This window comes from Labrus mixtus, chromosome 13, assembly GCF_963584025.1.
Source record: "Labrus mixtus chromosome 13, fLabMix1.1, whole genome shotgun sequence".
Classification (NCBI taxonomy): Eukaryota; Metazoa; Chordata; class Actinopteri; order Labriformes; family Labridae; genus Labrus; species Labrus mixtus.
This window is the reverse complement of record NC_083624.1, coordinates 2,009,207-2,029,828: the sequence shown is the minus strand read 5'-3', so window position 1 is coordinate 2,029,828 and position 20,622 is coordinate 2,009,207. Positions and strand designations below refer to the sequence as shown.

At 39.3% G+C, this 20,622-nt stretch overlaps 1 protein-coding gene across 1 annotated transcript; it reads right to left on the bottom strand.

Annotated features, from left to right (window-relative positions):
• Positions 1 to 215: 215 nt before the first annotated feature.
• wdfy2 (WD repeat and FYVE domain containing 2) lies at positions 216 to 19,982 on the bottom strand. Its single transcript, XM_061053120.1, has 12 exons — positions 19,673 to 19,982; positions 18,057 to 18,124; positions 15,470 to 15,543; positions 14,513 to 14,567; positions 12,799 to 12,949; positions 10,031 to 10,143; positions 8,407 to 8,533; positions 7,553 to 7,658; positions 6,500 to 6,601; positions 5,212 to 5,342; positions 4,993 to 5,101; positions 216 to 4,062 (listed from the first exon to the last, which is right to left on the bottom strand). Exons 1-12 carry the CDS (start codon positions 19,807 to 19,809, stop codon positions 4,033 to 4,035), a joined length of 1,203 nt encoding a protein of 400 aa, XP_060909103.1. The 5' UTR covers positions 19,810 to 19,982; the 3' UTR covers positions 216 to 4,032.
• Between the last annotated feature and the right edge of the window lie 640 nt (positions 19,983 to 20,622).

Genomic DNA, 20,622 nt, shown 5'->3' with positions numbered 1-20,622 from the left:
GGGAGGGAGGAAGAGAGGAGAGAAAGATGTCAGAGTGGAAGATATTTACATAAGCTAAGGCCTGATGAACTCATGTGTAAACATTTCCCTGATGTCCTTCCCGACTCTGCCTATTGGCTGCTGAGCCAGGAAGTTAAACGCATGCGGGCAGAGAGGGCAGGACGTCACATACAGTAATACAAAATGAAGACAAACATCAGACTCCACACTGTAGGCGTTGATAAACCTGCTGTTTTAATGTCATACACTAACATGGTTACATTTATGGACACTGAAAACACGACAATGCCTGTTTAAACATCCTGCAGCAGAAAAATAGACCACTGGCCACATTTAAATGGCCACATACATCAGCCGATCAGATCATTATTGTACATGCTGCACATTTGATTATGTCTTATAACTTTGTATCTGCATGTTTCAGCCACTAAAGATTGCAGGGATATGTGACAAGCTTGTTCTTTTTTGCTACCAGCTCAGCCAGCTGCTGTTTCCCCTTAATTATCTGCTCAGTGACAAACGAGTAGCTGGAAACAGATTTTTCTCAGAAACTCTGGAATGATGCACCCTCAAAAAAAAAAAGAAAAAAAAAATGTACACCATGCATTTGAAACGGCAAAAAAAAAAAAGGAATAGTCGAGGAGCTGAAACCTCGGGAAAACACTGATATGGTTCTTGAAAGTCTAAGTACCAACAGGCTCACATTCAGCGTCAAATCTGCTGTTGATGTACCTTAACGGATGGTGGTCTGCGAAAGTGTAGACGAGCTTATTTTGATAGTCAGCTCTACGATTGAATCCATTCAATCAAATCTATATTTAAAGTCTTGAACATGAACTTCATCCCTAAATATCAAACATCTTTGGAAAATACTCAGTGAGCTTACAGGACACAAGTCGAGTTACCACCGGATCATGAGAAGCACAAACGAGACGATCACACAAACACGATATTTTCTCTTCACAGCAGCGGTTTTGTGACATATTTTCGCTTCTTGATTCCAGTGCATTGACATTAAAAAGTCAGTAAACAGTATTGGGATGATAAAAAAAAAAAATGGTTACAATGAGAACAAAATCAAAATAACCTTTAGTTTCCTCTCAGTTCTGATGCATGATATGTGCATTTGCAGGAACATTAAGACTTAGAATAATAAATAATCTCATAAAACAGCCGACAGTAGAGGACAGACGAAGAGCAGAAAGCATTTTGATTGGTTAATTTACAGATTATAAAACCTTACTCTGCACTTCAGTGGATTTTAGGCCACTCATAGTATTCTGTGCTTACACTTTCTCTGATTCGACAGCATTTATGTTTTGGTTTTACATCATCAAGAGTCTTGCTGCATCAGATGTCATCAATTTAAACACATTATCCTGAATATTAGCTGGTTATACTCAATGTCTCGGTTAACTTTTACAATCTGAACTTTAATTGAAACATAACTTCTTGTGAGCCAGGACCTTTTATTTCGCTACAGAGCATTAACTTGTCGTCATGAAACATGAGGTTTAAAGATTTTGCTTGATACCTAGGGTTCTCTGAAACACTTAGTGGACCGGGTGGAACAACATTAGCTGCTTCAGGGAGAGGTCATCTGGTAACGTGGCCTAAAACATCCATACATAATTTTACCCAAATTGATTTAAGCTATGAAAATCTTCAAGGATTTCCAGATACCTCAGTGTGTTCACACCTGGTCCACTGTGAGAGCAGCGGGAACAATAGTGCAGGTTTGACATGATGACACATACGACGTCTTTGTGTATTTAGATATAGAGTACAAGCTTGGATTACAAATGTTTCCATCATTCTTTTCTCGATTGGCAGAGAGGACAGGATGTACAGCAGCCCAAACGGCTAATTTGATCAAATCCATGGACTCATATGAACAGTTTCCTCAGAGCTAGATGGTAAAGCACTGTGGCAAATAAAATGCATCTAATATCATATGATGAGTTCAGAAAGTAGAACGATATGATTTCCTTAATCCTCTAACATGAGAAAGAGGACAAAACATCGTGAGTGATATTTATGAACCCGTAAACAGAATTAGCGTGTATCATACAGTTTCAGTCCAACCTGTTCCGCCCGTTAGCAAAGAGACAAACGCTTCAGGAGCTGCAGATAAACTGTAGATCTGCTCACCAGCACCAACTTCAGGCAAGGCCATGCAACAGCATGCACAGTGTTGACACCCCCGCCACCTTCAGACAATGAGTCACAAATGACAGTACTTTAACAAAACTTCTGTAGTGTTTGTTGATAGGGTTTAAACTTGACATTACAAACATGTATAATAAATATCCCTCCTCTTACGCTCATGAATTGTCCTAATCTAGATTGTCTTTGTCCAAAGGAAACAGTGACTTTACTTTATGGGAAATCAAAAAGGAGGGAGAAAAACTAACAGTAGATTAAAAGGATGATCAGACTGTTAGCATGAAGTGCTCATTCTTTAAGCCAGGGTTGGTAATTTTTCTCCAGATCCACTTTTTAAGATTTTGGTTGAAACTGTCTTTAGGTCCTGACAGAAATTAATAACTCATGTTCTCTGAAAAAGGAACGGAGAAAATCCGTCATCTGTAGCCGGTGTAAGCCTGTAAAAACTTTGACCAATGTCTGCCACGAGGTACCAATCTGATGAACCAATCACACGCCTCCCTGTCTCCCTGCTCGTTATCTACATCTTGAGTGCACTAGCCCACACTCAAAGCGAGTCACCGATGACGGAGTTTATCGTGAGTTTGTCATTGGCCGTTGTGAGTAATTACGGTAAATAGTCGCTTTTTAAAAAAAAACATGTATTATGATAAAGTTTAGTGTTGACGTACCGCTGAATGAGACAGGAGATGACATAGTTTCTACACAATTCAAGCGATGAGCTGAGGTCCGCTTCTCTTGTGCAACAGCGCTTGCGCATGTAAGTGAGGGGCGTGGCTTTTGAGCGAGCACAGAGGGGAGGGGGTGGGTGTTTGACAGAGCACTGAGGGAATTCTACTTTCAAAATCATGCTAGTTTTCAAAAATTACCAACCCTGCCTTCAACCTCGAAATCAGCAGGAATGTTTATTTTTTTTTACTGGAAGCATCTTAGCGTGGACATCAGACAACTTTCATTGTTTAAACTTTTCATTATTTTGAGCAGTTTTAGGACAGCTACATAAAATGTTTTAGAATACAAAAGTAAATAGACTGAGATTAGACTCATTTACCACGTCGGTGTTCTGCATTACAAAAGTGAAATGTAGCGGTGACACTTTGGCATCACACTTTTACTTGTTAATTTAACAAACAGTTGGTCACGTTTAGAATTTTAAACATAAAACAATGCAAAGAAAATTAAGCTAGTCACTGAATTAATGATTTGCCTGTAGGGGGGCGACGTCAACATTTTTATATCTAAACTGCTGCTGCAGTTACTTGACTTTCCTGTAGGTGGTGCAGGTGTGCAGAAGTAGAGATTAAATGTATTTTATCTGTGGAAAATTGAAGAATTGCTTAATGTGAGTGATTTTGAGTTTGTGAGTAATGTAGAAGTTTCTTTAAATGCTTCACATCTAAAACACGTCCGGGTTTAACGGTACCGACTCACACAGTGCAGAAATGTTTCACTCACTCTCTCATGATTCTCCAGAATGAAATCAGCAGGAATGCATGAAAATTAAGAAAATAAAGTGTGTCAAACCCATCCCAAACACTCACTCACAGGAAACACACAAAAAAACACATCCAGATATCCCTCACCCAACAGCAGCCATCACACAAAAAAACACTCACGACCGTCTGTAACCACGTGTCCACCCAGGTCCTTCCTGTTCCCAGGCTCCACTGGCCTGCAGTGTCCTCGCTGTGAACGTCTAACAGCCGCTGCTTGTTGTTCAATAACAGTTAAATATTATCCAGATGACATCGATACCGTTGGACAAGATTCCCTCTTTCTTCCTCAAAGTGTGGCTGCTGCTGCCTCCAAAACAAATCACAGTTTGGTCAACAGCGCTTCCTGCTGATGGCCGGTCGTCCACAGACCTCAGGACACCACAGGAGTCATGTCCCAGAGCTGCAGATGAACAGAAGACAGAATCAGGTTGTTACCTATCAGTGTGATCGAGCTGGTAGAGACACATTTGTATGCCCACTAGATTTAAAGCTCAGACAGAGATGAGAAATTTAAAATATGCGCTCAGTCAACGATGGAGATAGACTGCCTGTAGGATTTACAAGATACATGTGTCTATTAGAGACAAACACCTACAACAACAAGTTAGATTTAGGCATTTAAATGCTCAAAAACTGATGGTGTAATTTAAGGAATACATGACTGACAAATTATTAATCATTGTAGACCGTTCAGATAACCAGTGACTAAAAACTAGAGTTAAGAAATCCTTTCAGATTAGCAGTCATGTTGATAGTACCAGGCATATTCCTGCTTTTTGAAAAGGGTTAATCTCAGAGAAACAATCAGCACATTTTCAGGAAACAAAACATTAGTTGGTTCCAATAGAAGAAAAATAATTTCCAGTAAAAAAAAAAAAATCAGAAATGTCCATTCAACTGTTGCAAATGATTTAAAGTAATTTGATTTACTCAAATACACAAAAAATACTAAAATGATGAAGGCTGTTAAAATTGTACTCATCATTTCTCGTCTTCTTTGGCCCTCTAACAACATCTAGTTTGTATACATTTTATATTCAGCTGCATATTTCTGAAGGATTTATTCAAACACCACTGAATGTGACAGACAGCTCAGGTACTCTGGATAATCTGACAGATACTTAATCATCACAGGATACATACACAGTGTACTTATAGGAACAGAGCGGGGCCCTGGCAGCCTAATTTAGACATAATCTTAATAAAAGGGAAGGATTGAAAACATAAAGCTACTGGCAGAGAAAAGAGCTGACATTGCTAAAGAGTGATCAACTAGCTGTTACTGTGTGTGTGAGACAAATAAATAGACTCATCACTGAAAGCAGCAGACCTTGATAACTTTGTCAGTGCCAGAGGTGAGCAGATTCCCCGTGGTGGGCTCATAGTGCATGTAAACAATGCTGTGCTTGCTGTCGTGGAAGGTGGCCGTGGGCGCCCGGCTGGAAGACACAAAGGGAACGTCCGTTATTTTACCGATGTGAGAAATCCGGAAAAGCTGCGAGCACAAAGAGTCAGTATATGACGACAACAGAGGCCGATTGTTACTCACTCCTCGTCGGTGATGGACTCGTGGCAGCTGTCACACACACGCACCTCGAACTCGAAGCCCATGAGGGGGATGGTGGAGCGTTTGGACGAACATTTGCCGCATACCGCCTGGCCGCACTTCCTGCAGTGGTGCTGGGGAACACAGGATAACCTCAACATGTCGGCTTAGGATAACAAAAGTGTCGTTTCTAACCAGGAGGACTGAAGGTCTTCTCACCGTACCCAAAATTAATTCCTTTTCTTTTAAAAGCAGACTTCAAACATTTGTCTTTGCACAAGCTTTTGGCTAAATCCTAAATAATTCCAGTGTATCTTGCACTTTATCTAGGAAATTTAGCTTCTATTTAAATATATAATTTACAAAATGATATACTTATTCCTACTCCTTTTTATTGTGTTGCCATTTCATTTTAAGCATTTTTTAACATGTTTTTTTTCATCTTGTGTTTTTATTGTATTATGTTGTGATCATGTATGTTGTCTACTATTATTATTATTCTAAGAATTATTTTTGGGCGGAATGAGGCAGAGAGAGAGAGAGAGAGCGGGAAAGGAGCAACAGGTTGAATTCCAACTCGCTTGGAGGACTACAGCCTCCAAGGGGGCGCACGCACTAACCACTATGCTACCTGCGACTAAATCTACTTTTATTTTTAAGTAAATTGAGCTTATGCTTGTCATGTGAAATGAGCTTTATCAATAAACTTGACTTGACTTTCTGCTGGAATGATCCAACAATAAGTCCTCTCCCGCCCGATTGTGCAACACGACTGGCTGATTATCAAATTAATTCATCACACACATCCTCTCAAGACATATATACAAAGGATAACGCACACTTTGATCAATTGTTGATGACGATACCAAAACATTTGAAGTTAGAAAGGCTAAAAGGTAAATCACATGTGATTGGTATTTAATGACAGTCATTTTCAATTTGTCAAGAGCCAAATGGAAACCTGAGCCAGTCAAATCACTTGTTGATGATTTTATGACATTGTTTATCTTTTGTACGACTCTTCTTTGTCTTTTATGGTCCTTTTTATTTCTGTTTCTGTCATTATTTTCTATTGACTTTGCCAGGAAGGGATGGTTTAAACCCCTTCCAAGATTGCTGTGCAGTCGGAAAATGGATACACACACACACACACACACACACACACACACAGACACACAGACACACAGACACACACACAGACACACACACACACACACACACACACAGACACACACAGACACACAGACACACACAGACACACACAGAAACACACACGGCTTTTCGTCAGTACCTGTCGTAGGCCGATCTTCTTGCTGTCCCACATCTGTTTGAAGTTCCAGAAGAACGGCTGCTCACACTTCTGACACGAGTCACTGTCCAACCACTCGGGAGTCTGTGCAAACACACAGTTTGAAATTATCTGTCATCCTTTTTCTCAACACATGACTCATCTTTACACTCATGACTGAGTGTATAAAGAGAAGTGTAGCTATAGCATTCCATATCAAAACAATATTTCAAGACTCATGCAAGTACTTACACTAAAATATGTGTTTTAAAAAATAACTTTTTGTGGAGTTTGCTCTCCTATTAGCTACTGTTAGGGAAAATCTCGCTGTTTGTGCATGTGTGTGTATTTCAGCCTATGTGTGTCTCAATAACAGAGTGTATAAAATTGGATTTCCCCTCGCAGGATGAATAAGGTATATCTTCTACTTTTAATTTTAGGAAACTATTTTAGGAATGATGGGTGTAAGAAATCTGTTTAGTGCTTATTATTAAGAAAATACTGTACGTGTAAGGAGCATAGAAATAGTAGATGAGGTAAAACATCTTTGTCATTCTAAATTGTAATAAAAAAAACAATCACAGGAAAAGCAAACATACTTTGTGCGATTGAAAGAGGCAACAGATTGATCCTCAGGAGAATTTAAAGTGACTGTGGATAAATAAAGACAAAATCTAGTCCAAACTAACTGTGAGGAGACTGGCAGAGTGCAGAGGGATAAGAGAGGAGGTTGAAGATAGACTCTGTGTGTGTGTGTGTGTGTGTGTGTGTGTGTGTGTGTGTGTGTGTGTGTGTGTGTGTATGTGTTTCTAAGAGAGAGAAAAAAAATCAATGAACATTCTGCTAATCTGGTGAACTCGCAGATCTCCGAAGAGAATTTATTCCAGAGTAGGAGGTAAAGCAAACAGCAGCACTTGATCCACCTCACTGATAAATCTGCACATGCACATTTCCACATTTTTTTTCTTTACAATGTGTCCACGTTGGCAGATTGAGTATGCATGAGTGTTTGTGTGCAGGGTTCAAATCAGCCCCTTCCTCTTCTCGCTGTCTCACCTCTTGACGGGTTACGTCCATGTTCCAGATGACGATGCCTCCATCTGAGCTGCAGGAGATGAGCTGACGAGTGTGTGAGGCATAGCACAAGCCCTGAACCTTTTCACTGTAGGACACACACATGAAAACACACATTACACACATGTAAAAAAAATATTTTCAAATACATCCAAAAAAGCAAATTGCTACCCCCAAAAATGCTCGTCTTAACTTCCTAAGCCCCAATAGTGACATCATCAAACTTCTATTCTGTTTGATGATGTCACTTTTGGGGCTTCAAATCCAACAGATTTTCAGTTTACAAAATAAATAAAAAACACAAGAGCACAAAAATATTTCTGCATGAACAAGAATTAATTTAAAAGTATGAATTAATCATTAGCGCAGGGGTAGATCATTTTTGTTCATAGATAAACGACTTCATCATTTTAGCCCTCGTAGAAGCGATACAGAAATGTTGCTAAGTCTGCCCTAGAAAAAATGTTTTTGAAGCTTTTACATGAAGTCACTTTGAGGATTATTCAAATAAAAACTCAATTTGTTTAAGTTGCCTTCACATTGACGGAATATTTGAAAGAGACGACACATAAATAATTATTCCTTCAGAGGCTGATTGGATTGCAACGGAATAAATGGAAACACATTAAGAACCCGTCATAATATAAACATTAAAAAAAGTAAATGATGGTGGAATGAACTGCTCAATAATGCTCCTGAAACAGACAAAAGCAATCTATCAAAGTGAAGAAGAAAAACACATATCTAAGACAGGGTTGTTCAGATGGCAGGACAAATTCCCCTTGGGGCGATGAAGGTTTAATTTATTCATAAGAGAGGGTGTTTGTGATTCTTACTTGTGTCCCTGCATCTCGATGGCGGTGCCTTTGCGTCCTCCGATGTCCCACATGATGATGGAGTGATCCGAGCTGCCGGAGAACAGAACCCTCTGGACCGGGTCCCAACACAGAGCCGTCACATTACCTGTAGCAATTCATGGATACAAAGGCAAACAAATATGTGAGTGAAATATATCCACACACACTCAAACGCAGAGTTCAGTTCAGACAAGCGTTCATCAGGCAAAGGTAAAAGCACAAAAATGATCATGATTCTGAGGATGAGCCGTCTCAGAGTTAATGATCTGCTGACCATTTATCTCAAGTGATGAACTCAGGAAGTGGTTTGTGTCTCCTGGGAGGCCAGGCACATATCTGTCTAAGACTTGTTTAATCTAAATTTAGTTTAAAAGCATTACTCTTCCATAAACCTTTATGACGTCTCTTTTTATTCCTTTCGTAATATTTAAAATAAACACTGAATTATAAATGAATGACTGTTGAAAAATAATTTCTCTGAATTCTGGTTCTTGTTCTTGTCACTGAACACATCTTCAAACTAACTGAGATGCCTCTTTGTCTTTTATCTCCAACCATCAAGCTTGTATCTTTTAAGACATTTTTTCACAGACGCTTTCGTTGAAGAAGATTCTAAAGTGACAGCACCAAAGATTTTCTCAAACACTAGATCATCGGGGACTTACAGCTCTTAAAAACCACCTCTTAAAGTCTCAATAAACCTGGTCCGGGCTGAGAGAGACATTCAGGCTTAAACTATTATGCGACATTTAATGCAGCGACTGTCTGAAGCTCCGTGTTTTATGAGAGGTTCCTCTAAATATTTAAAAGCACAAACAAATATTTTTTCTTCTTCCTCTTGTAATTAATGACAGCTAGTAAAAAAAAACAAAAAAAAACAAAGCCGGATAAAGACATGAAGAAAAGCTTCTTGTTCATTCCTGCAAACTCATTTAAAAAACAATAGTCGTTAGTAGTCAACAGTAAATAGTTCTGAGTTCCTTTCAAGCAGAGCAGGAAAAAAAACCAAGACCAACTCAATGCAATAAAAAAGTCTCCTTTAAATACAAGGCCGTAATAAATTTGGTCCATTTTATTCTTCTCCTGTTTGGAGTTACTCTGTTCTGGTGTCACTTTCACGCTGCTCAGTGTTTGTTTGTTCTGCCTTCATGTAAATGTCCTTCAGTGTGTGTAATAGTGGAGAGCATGGCAGTGACAAAAAAGTCTGACTTGCAGAATGACAACACAAATCATTCATTGGTGCACCTTAGTAGTAGCATGAGATGATAGTGTATTAATACAGACAGCCCTAGTTTAGCCCACTTACTATACTGCAGCAGGAATTCAGAGCTTCATCAATGTGTGCTACTGCTGCAATTTACAATTATTTCATTGTTAGTTAATGCCATTTTTTAGGCAATGAATACAATTACTGTAATAAAACTGGCCAACACAATTTCCCTGACCTTAACATGATATGTTTCACTGTTTTGTTCTGTCAAAAGAACATCCCTTACCTTTTTGATTTTCAAATTAAAATCATAATGGTGTGTGTGTGTGCGTGTGCGTGTGCGTGTGCGTGTGTGTGTGTGTGTGTGTGTGTGTGTGTGTGTGTGTTGCATACCCGTGTGTCCCTTGAATGTGGTGACCAGGCTGCAGCTGTCCTGCTCCAGTTTCAGGATGGTCACCTGGCCGGACTGGTCCCCGACAAAGGCGTGTCTGGTCTCGACATCAAATCTGAGAAATGATTAAGGTCAAACTGGAAGGAAGTGAACTGTAAGAAAAAAAGAAAAAAAATTCATGTGGCTCTGGATCACAAAAACACAGACCTAACAATCAAAGTCACACTATGATTTCTACACTGCAAACAGCTGCTTAATAAATGAAACAGTTATGATGGTGTGTTAACTATCAAATGTAGACCGTGAGTCAAAGCAGCAAAGATGTCTGCTTAATGAATCTGAGCTCTTTTACAGGCCGTTTAGTCAGAGCCCGTCGCTGACCTGGTTAAGTCACTACTGACCAAATCACCACAGCCTCGTCCGCAGTGAAGAAGAGAAAAGCAACAATGGCATACGCTATACCCGGATTAGAATACTATGTAATAAATGCTAAAACCGCAGCAGGAGTTTTCAATTCATTGAGCTCTCTGGGACCCTAAGAAGATATATTCAATAAACAAGTATATAACAGTGACTAGAAACAAAGCGAGAAGGTTCCTGGTTCGATCCCCCCTCAGACAGGGCTGAACAAACTAACCGTGCACGTGTGGGTTCTCTCCAGGTACTCCGGCTTCCTCCCACAGTCCAAAGACATGCTTGTTAGGTTAACTGGTGACTCTACATTGCCTGTAGGGAAATGAATGTGAGTGTGGCTGCTTGTCTGTCTCTATATGTCAGCACTGTGATTGACTGGTGAACAGTCCAGGGTGTACCCCGCGTCTCGTCCAATGACAGCTGGGATCAGCTCCAGCGACCTCGAATGAGAAAAAAGCGGTGTGGATAATGGATGGATAGAAACACTGATTACGTCAATCTCAGTCCAACTGTATGTCAATCAAATCACTATTTGGATATAATTAATGTTTCAAGTATTTCATTAAAAATACAAAGAACATGCAGCAAAATCTGAACAGTTCAAACTTTTCTTATCTGCCACAATTTGACAGGTGACAGGTTATATTTGTTGTTTTACCTTAACAGTTCAAATGAGCCAGTGAGCGCCATAAGATGGGAGGACCTGGTTAAAAAGAAGTTTGTTTAGAGTCGCTATTTCTGTGATAAAAACAAAGCTGAAAGAAATGATGCTGATTCACTGTTGATTCATTTGTCAGTTATCTATATTTTAAGTTATTTTGATACTTGTTCTTAAAGATGGTACATCTATGCTAGCACCAATGACAGTTCATTAGATTGCTGGAGATTCCTTTTGCACTGGATGAGTAACTATTCAGATGAAGCAGCTATAAAAAAACAAAAAAAACAGTCTTTCACATTTTTAGATTATTATTCTATCAGATTGTATCCAACATTTGAAGGGCACACACACACACAAAATATGGTCCCACAATTGAAGTTCCTGGAGAAAAAAAAAACTCAACTACTCACAGCATCGATATAAAGGCAAATATTCTCATTATAGCGTCGTCGTACTCTGTTGCTGCGTCCGCCGCTTCTGCATCGTTCTTTTGATGTCATGTCTCAGGAGACCCCTGCCAGATCTCGAGGATTTCACGGGCAGTCTTCATAAAATTCTCTGGATATTTACTGGAGTGCATATTGTATGTGGAAAGGGCTATAGAGTAGATGGCAGAGGGCTGGTGTGGCAAAGTGTGGTAAACGTAAGGAGGGGGGGGGGGGGGGGGGGTTGTTTTGTTGCAAGAAAAAACGACTAATAGTCCCAAATCTTAAAATTCACGATAGTTTAATTTATGTACTTAAAAGATGCCTAATTTATCTTGCAAAATCTCCTTTTTTTTTATCCTTTCATAGCAAAAAATATTGCCCGCTATTTATCAAAACATGCTTAAATATTTTTCAAAGGTCATGTTTACTGTGCATCCAGTGTCTGCAGGCTGTACAGAGAGAGGAACCCTTCAGGTTTGGAACCATCTTTGTTGAAACCAAGATCTGGTTAAGCAGTCATTTTCAGAGATACGGGGTTTATACGACTCTTATATACAACTCTCTTTATACAAAAGCACTTAATGTAGAGTCACTGAAGTGAAACTGAAACAACAAGTAACCAGATGTCTACAACATATCCTCTTTATTCTTCCCTGCTAACTACAAAACAAAACACTCACGGGCACTCGTGCAATGTGGATCGAGCCAGTACAGCCACAGACCCTTACTCTCACATCTGAGGTCACTCCAAACAGAAGCAGCAGAGGTCACTGCTCAGCGTCTCTTACTGATTTTCTTGCCCTACTGGTCAGACAGGTTAGCATGTAGAAGCTAGCAGGCGACTAGCAGTGAGAAGACCTCATGGCAGCCTCATTGGTATGGATCAGTGTGGCTGCTGAGCACTCACAGTCTTTCATGTGGCCATTACAGACACCTCCTCACACCGTTTCCTTGACAACAGCATGACTGATGCCTATTGTTAGCCCCTTTCCATTAGAACAAACTAACTGGAAGCTAATCTCAATTGCCCTTTCTTGTGTTGCTGCGGCCTTAAAATAGACTGTGTTGTCATAATAAAAGGCAGAGATTTTTCACAGTTCAACGCACCAAAGATGGCTCGACACTCTGTTACGTCCACTCCACTCCATTTAGCAGGAAGCTTAACTGTCAGGTTCACTGAACTCACTCCAGGGGCCAAGTAGCCCACAAATCAAGACAACAATCAGAGCAGGAGGCTGGAAGGGGGGGGGGGGGCATTAAAGGATACTGTAGTCCTGAAACCCAGGCGGCGGTGCGGTACGTTCCCAGCTGCTGACCGCTCTCTGAGCAGTGCCAGGTGAAGTTTTTGTCCTGGCCGGTGCTCAGAAGCCACTCCATCTCCAACACAAACAGCACCACAGTCACTCTGCCTTGATGGGCTGCAGGAACCCAAAAAAAAAAAAACATTTATACACTACTTAAGATCCATTTTCAAACTTGCATCAAAAATTCCCCAAATACCCCACAATCAACAAAATTTGTATGCTGTACTTGCAAAGAAATGTGGGCTATACACCCGATTTTGGAAGACAGTAGATGGTGCTACAGTGGAGAATCACACTTTCTTTAAGCCTCAGAAGTCTGCAATAGAAATTTTGTTTCAGTGTATATTTTGGTACATTTCATCTTTTTGCTGTAATTTCTTGGAGGGTTTTTGAAGGCTTTATACATCTAGACTTAAAAATGCTAAAAGAAAATGTTACAAATCCACAAACTATATGACCTATTTACTTGTTTCAGTTTTCAGAAATGTAGATTTTTATGAGCGGAGAGCATAGTTGTTTTGCGGTGTACCATCACTCATGTCTCTGTAGCTGAAAATCACAGATAACTCGTCTTGTGCAGACTGCTATGACTATAATAAGTGTTAAAAAACACCCGTCTCTCCAGACACTATGAACAGTGTGTTGTAAGACAGGCACAGAAAATAGTGTCTGAACCAGACCCACAATCTTCACTCTGAGTTTCAGCTTTTAAGATGCAGGGTCCCTCACACCAGGCTGGACCACAAATACATTCATTTGTGCCGATTGTCCATTAATATTCTGAATAAGAGGTAATGAAGGACGTGCCAATGAGCTGTGCAATATCTCAATATGTCACTACTACAGGAAGGTGTTTTTATGTATATGTGGAATTGTTACATGTTTTGTATAATCTCTATTTATGAACTTTTTAATTATCTTGTAACTGTAGGACCAAGGAGTCCAAGAAAAAAAATCCCTTGGGGACAATAAAGTATATCTTCTCTTCTCATTTTGCAGCAATATGACAAAAATAAAAGCAAATAATAAGGGCTGCACGGATGTATCAGTTGAACAGCGGTGTTGGCTGATGCCTGCCCTGTTGACAAACAGAATGTAGCATGCACCGATGTCAGTAACTAATGTTTATCTGTTATGCTGCATCGATTAAACGCTGGCAACCAAACAACCAAGCTACTGATTCAGAGAAGAGGATCTTTATTGGGCAGAAGAAGTCATCTGTTGGACAGACTCTACTTTGTTTTCATGGTCAAAGGTGACAGTAAACGGTGGCAGCGTGGGAGTATTTAACCGTCACTGGAAAAGATCAGCCACATGCAGTTTGTAAGATATTTTCCAGTGACATTTCAAGAGGAGGGACTAAAAGCATACATTTAAAACAACTCTTATGAGCTCATCTGAAAAAGAGACATGACGAATTAAATAAAGTAATGAAAAGTAAATCAGTATCAGCTAGATTGTTATCTCAAAAATTGTATCTCTACAAATAATCTCAATCTAAAGTTTTGACTAAAAGTAGGACAAACCTTTTACATTTCAATCTTACATGTCTTACCACCTTTGCTAAATGTTTCAAAACAAACCACCCAGTTGTTTCTTTCAGTTCTCCTTGACAAGTTTTATATTAACCCACTCAAACACTCACACTCAAACACACATTCATAGTTCCTGTCTCACCCTGGTAAGTGTTTGCTGGGGTCATCTTGTTGTAGTCTTCTGACAGGATGAACTCCTGAAAGACAGGATGTGGACACAGAGGTCAGTTACTGAGGTTTCCAGACAGATCCAGAAATGGCAAACCAATTCTATTACAGTGTGATATTGAAGTATTTAGTTATATTAGAGTATGACAGAACCCTTTAAAAACTCTCACATTGTTATTCTAAGGATTGAATCTGAGGCAAAGGCCTGTAGGAAGATTGATACGTTCCTCTTCCGCTTAATAAAATGTAAATGCAAATCAATTCAGACAGAAAAGGCCTGTCAGGCCTGCAAAAAGAAGAACAGCTTGTGCTCTTACTGACACTGTACTTTAGTGTGAACCAACACCCGTACCAAAATAACTTTAGGAACTTGAAGTTTTCAGGCTGTTTTGAGATAACGTTTTTTTTACAAAATGTCCTGTCACTGTTTCAGTCTGAGTTGCGCTGACTTGTTCCAAAACAAACAGCTCCCACCGTGAAATTCAAACAACCAAACAAAAACTAGACAATAAAAAATGTGTGCTTTAAAATAGAGCTGTCTCTATGGTGTCGTACAGTACAGGCCTTTGTAGTTAATTACAGAACGGCTTGTTCAGGTCATAGTCTCAAATAACTAACAAAACTGAAGTTAGCAGCTCACAGTGACATGACAAAGCTCTCCCAGAGACACTCCTATCTCACTGGAGATCAGCCGACACGTTGACAAAATACATACAGTTTGTACTGCGTCCCGCTTCATGACAATGAAAAATACCACAAGATCTTCCTGTTATTCAGAGGAAAACGCAGTCTACAGTGGGATGACATGTGGACATCAGGTGATTACAACTGAAGCAGCACGAAAAAGAAAACAGTTGGACGTTGAGAGAGGGAAAAAAAAGAAAAAGAAAGAGCAGAGGGTTGTTTTTGGAGGTTTGTGGTTTTTACTTACACAGATGCTGCCAGTATCCATCCCCACAGACAGCCTCCTGGTCTCGGGGTTAAAGGACATACAGGAGCACTGCGCTGGAGACACAGAGGAAAACAAAAAGATCTGATACCGATATATTGCTCGATATCTTTCTGAGATCTATCTTGGATCTGAGAGATAGATATAGATAGATATTTTTTGTTGCATTGATCCCTCAAATGCAGTTATCAAACACTTGCTGAAAAGATATTTAAATGATACAATATGGTCACCCAACTGGAAAGTAACTATGCATGTACAACGCGTAGTTGATAATGTCCTATTACCGTTATTTGGGATACTCTTTAAGTACGCACTTCAAAAAATAAACAACTTAAGTCTAGTTTTCAGACATTCTTATCTGGAGTAGTGTTATTTATAACGTGAACCTGCCAGTGTTCTTTGATAGTTAATATATGCCGAAGGGACGCTGTTTCTATATGACTTAAAAAAACATAACTCTCACAGCCTGAAGCGTACCACGCTCTGTAAGAACCACTCATCTGATCTTTCCAGCCAGATTCTGATGCTGCACCTGTTTCATGATTTATCATTCAAAGTGCATCTCTTGAGCTTGATACGCATATCCTTTCTGACCCCCCCCCCCCCCTTGACCCTCAATGATAAGCAGGCAGAGCTAGATCTCAACAACACTTTCACATCCACAGCTTCAAATGGTCATGGACCAGTGGTTTTGTTATGTAACACCCCCCTCCCCCCCTCCACTGGGTTAATTGCAAGGTACACAAAGCATTTTACTCGGTCGCTGTTTATTAAAGTCTCCCGAGCAGAACGTGTTTTGTGTTTGTTGACAGTCAGCCTTGGTGTTGTTCTATTTTGCATTTTTACTGCGTCCTTTGATTGCCTTGTTTACTTGAACAAAAAGGAAATTAACTCTGCTAATATTGTCTTTTTCTTCATTGCAGATTTTACATATGAATCTACCTTATCAGCAGAAAAAATGTCAGCTGTCTGAAACTACCATTCCTGTCATAAAATATAAAAGTCTGTCAGGGGAAAAAAAAAAACATGCGAGGTCATCCTGCAGAAAAAATGCAGCAACAGTGTTGATGAGCTGATTGATGGTATAATCTTAAAGCACGACACGAGTACTTTTTCCTACTTTAAAGCCACAATGTATTCGTTCTTTCTAGGAATGTTGCCTTATATGGGTATTTATTAAGAGGGTACAACTGTGTGTTCAGACTGTGTGTGAGATGGTAAAGCTATTTAAAGAACTTCCTTTCTGCCCGATGAAATGTGGAGAAAACAAACCAAGAATAAAACTACTTCAGATAATTCAGATATTTCTGTTAACCACTATCGATGACAGACGGCAATATCCTGAATGCACCGATTGAGCTTTTAGAAACAACAACAAATAACAATAATGATAATAATAACCGTGGGATAGAAGTCCCTACATTTGACCTCACCTCCTTTAAGCTTCCAGAGACCTGAACAAAGATTAAAAAACTTAAGTTTGCGCAACTCAAGGAATGCACAAATGCTGAGCAGGGGCGTCGGTAGCCTGGTGGATATTGGGCACGCCCCATGTACGGAGGCTATAGTCCTCCAAGTGGTCGGTCATGGTTCGAATCTGACCTGTAGCTCCTTTCCTGCATGTCATTCCCCACTCTCTCTCTCTTTCTGATTTCTGACTCTATCCTCTGTGCTAACTCCACAATAAAGGCAAAACAAGCCTAAAAATAGATCTTTAAAAACAACTAGACCATCAATCTCTATAAAAATATTAAGATATTAATGTCATTATTTTGACTGACTTGTTTTGGACAAATAATTAAAACAATATAAATGCTGTATCTCTTTATCGCTTTGGATAAAAGCGTCTGCTAAGTGAATTGTAGAATTCACTGAATTGTAGAACACGTTTATCTTTAGCACACTGTTTTCAGTTTCTCTGTCAGTGAACTGAAATGTTAAAAATGCTGTTTCTGTGCTTCTGTTGTTAAACCACAGATCTTGCTGATGGTAGCAAAGGACTTCCTTCGGTTGCTCAACAAAGGACAAACAGACGTGCAGCACTGCAGTACTGTTGAATAGACCAGCACCAACTGGACTGACCCCCTCCCCCCCCTCTCCTCCCCCTCCTCTTAGAGTGGTACATTCTGCCTCATGATTGTTGTTCATTAAGACCACAGAGGAGAGGAGGAGAATGATCCTACAGGAACACGTGCTGCAAGTTCAGAATCAGGAGCCGTTCCTACTGTGCTTTCTTGTCATTCTGAGACGTCTGTGTTATCACTTTGTTCGTCATGATGTGAGAAATGTCAACACAGAATGAAAGCAAGGACATAGGAACATTAAACAAGAAAAGAAACTCACAACAGCTCCTTTCCAAGAAGTCTGTGTTTCCAGTACAAATGTGCTTTTTAAAGTTGCACACTGCTACATATTTATGACTTATTTGATTAGATTGAACAGGCCAAAGATTGATCTCATTCAAACACAGACCTTGTATTTGTTTAAACAAATTTCCTTAAGGGATCTGAAGAGACAGCTCGAACAGTATCGTTTTAAAACAGTATTTATAGAGAGGAATACTTACATGTCATTGTATGGTAGACACTGGGCCAGTACTGACCGCTGTCTCTCTTCAGCCATACTCGAATCGTCCTGCGGGATCAAACCAACCACGATGTTTTAGTGCCTTCCCAAAGCTCTCATAGCATCTAAAGTCTAACTTTAAACCTGACAGATATCAGAATTTCATTTTTGCTGATGGACAATGACCTGCTCTGAGATCCTTTCTCTATTGATATATGAGAATACAGGAGGATGTGCAGTTCTCCAAATTAAATATCTAGAATTCAGAAAGCTCAAATAATATTTAGCTTCCTGTATGGAAGAAAAATCTTTTTTTGTGTGTTTGGCTTTGACTTTTTTTTTTTTTTCAGAAAATAAAATAAAATGCTTGACTGATTTAAGAATGATGTAATCAAGACTTTTGCTTACACAGATGCTGCCAGAAAGCACTCAGCACCTCAGAACTGCCACAATCATTGTGCACTATCAACATAGAAAATGTATTTTTTTTTTATTCCAGGTCAATAAATCACTAAATCAGTGGTATTTGGAAACTTCACGATACCGCATATTTGTATTACCAAATGTTTTTAAACAATACAATCTCCAAAATCCAGCATCAGAAATACTGAAGGTTTGAAAAATTTGCCAACGTACTTGTGCAACTTAGACATTAAACTTTTTGGTAATTAAAAAACATAGATTCAATAGTGGGTGTCTAGGACTTGTATTTTTGTTGCTGTGGTATTGAAACAGGTGTTGATTAAAATATATTTTTCACTGATGATGGTGTCAAAGTTTAAAAAAAATGATATTAGGACAATATTGGTTATTGCTGAATATTTCCTCTCTAAAATTAGTATTGGTCTCAGTCTCACAAAATCAACACCCTTTTTATAAAACTATGTAGGCTGCAAAGGAAATGTTATACCATTTTTTTTAGTAGGCCTACATATCGCAAGCATCTGTCCTTTACATATTTTAATAAACACATGTATATCAACCTAGATCAGGGCTGTGGAGCATATTATTACACCACATAAATTAAATAGCCAACATATAATAAAGCCATAGTTGTAACAGGCATTTAACTAAGAATTATTTCTTTACGCATTTGAACATACAAAGCCTCAAACCAAGCCTCTAACACTTCGACATGTAAATAGACTGGAAACACAACCAAAGGAAAGCACATACACAAACACATGTATATATCCACTCTGGACCCAAAGACTACAGGAAACTCCATTCTGTAACACAATAACATGTTTTAGCCTTATGTGCCAGAACATGTTAAACACACCCAAAAGCCAATACTGGTTAGACATTCGGCTGGTTTGGTTAATATTTGGCAGCTATCTGACCACTATTAAAATATGCACAGCAGACATGTTTATCATACCGTCGTTTACTGGCATGTAATGAACTGAAATGACTGTGTCAGCTGACAGCTACACCTATGTTAAAGGATTTTTCTTCTATAAACCATTGGACTGTTTATAAATAATTAAACCAGACGGCAGCATGAGCTCAATCAATAACAGACAGCGGGGGGGCATTGCTGCAGGAAAAAAACAAGGCAGGGACGGTTGTAAATTAGGATACTTTGACGCTAATTCGTGGTCTAGACGAGCTTACCTGTCCTCGGACACGCTGATAACACCGTCTTCCTTGGGGATGATGACCGCCGTGCTAACAACATCTTGGAAAGCCTCGATTTTGCTCAGCAGACACGGCTTCCGAGCCTGCGCTTGAGGCTGAATTTCGGCCGCCATGGGTTGTTGTTGGTGGTGCACAAACCTTCGTCTCCGGGAAACATAACCCCAGCCCGGTCCGACAGCAGAGCCTCCTCGGCTAAGGGGGGGCTGCTAAGCTAGCTGTCAGCGGGCAGCGCGCAGTGTTGTGAAGGCTGTAGGAGATGCTGCTAGTCAGCTGACATTACACACACCCGCCTACATCCAGGCAACAATCATTTCCGGTTAATAAAATAAGACTACCGGAAGGACTGACGATGTCACTTTTTTCTAAATAAAGGCATGAGTTCTGATACATTTTTAACAAGTGTTCTTTTTATTCCAGGTTATCAAAAAAAACGGAATAAATTCGGACTACACTTTTGTCAATAGCTGATCTATTTTCTATTTTTTAATCTATTTTTTAGTATCTATTTTTTTAATCTATTTGTTTAGTATCTATTTTTGTAATCTATTTTTTAGTATCTATTTTTTTTAGTATCTATTTTTTTTAGTATCTATTTTTTAAATCTATTTTTTAAATCTATTTTTTTGTATCTATTTTTTAGTATCTTTTTTTAGTATCTATTTTTTTTGTACATTCTTATTTTATTTTATTTTATTTAAATTGTACTGTGTTCACTTTTTGTCTGCAATCTTTGCTCTTTGCTGCTGTAACACTGTAAATTTCCCCATTGTGGGATAAATAAAGGATTATCTTATCTTATCTTATCTTATCTTATCTTAAAGTATGTTGTTTCGTCTCAATGTATGCAACAGCTACTTCAGGCCATAGACTGTATGGTTCCGACCGAGCAATCTAATTGGCCAAGACGGATTCTGCCTAATATCTAG

What these genes read in the sequence shown, in the direction of transcription:
- wdfy2 (XM_061053120.1), bottom strand. Translation starts at nt 19,809, where the DNA reads ATGGCGGCCGAAATTCAGCCTCAAGCGCAGGCTCGGAAGCCGTGTCTG. An exon ending in TGTCTACCATACAATGACAT is followed by an intron (nt 15,544 to 18,056) that starts GTAAGTATTCCT and finishes CTGTGTCTCCAG; the next exon opens with CGCAGTGCTCCTGTATGTCC. An exon ending in GCCTGGGTTTCAGGACTACA is followed by an intron (nt 10,144 to 12,798) that starts GTATCCTTTAAT and finishes ATCATTTCTCAG; the next exon opens with ATTTGATGTCGAGACCAGAC.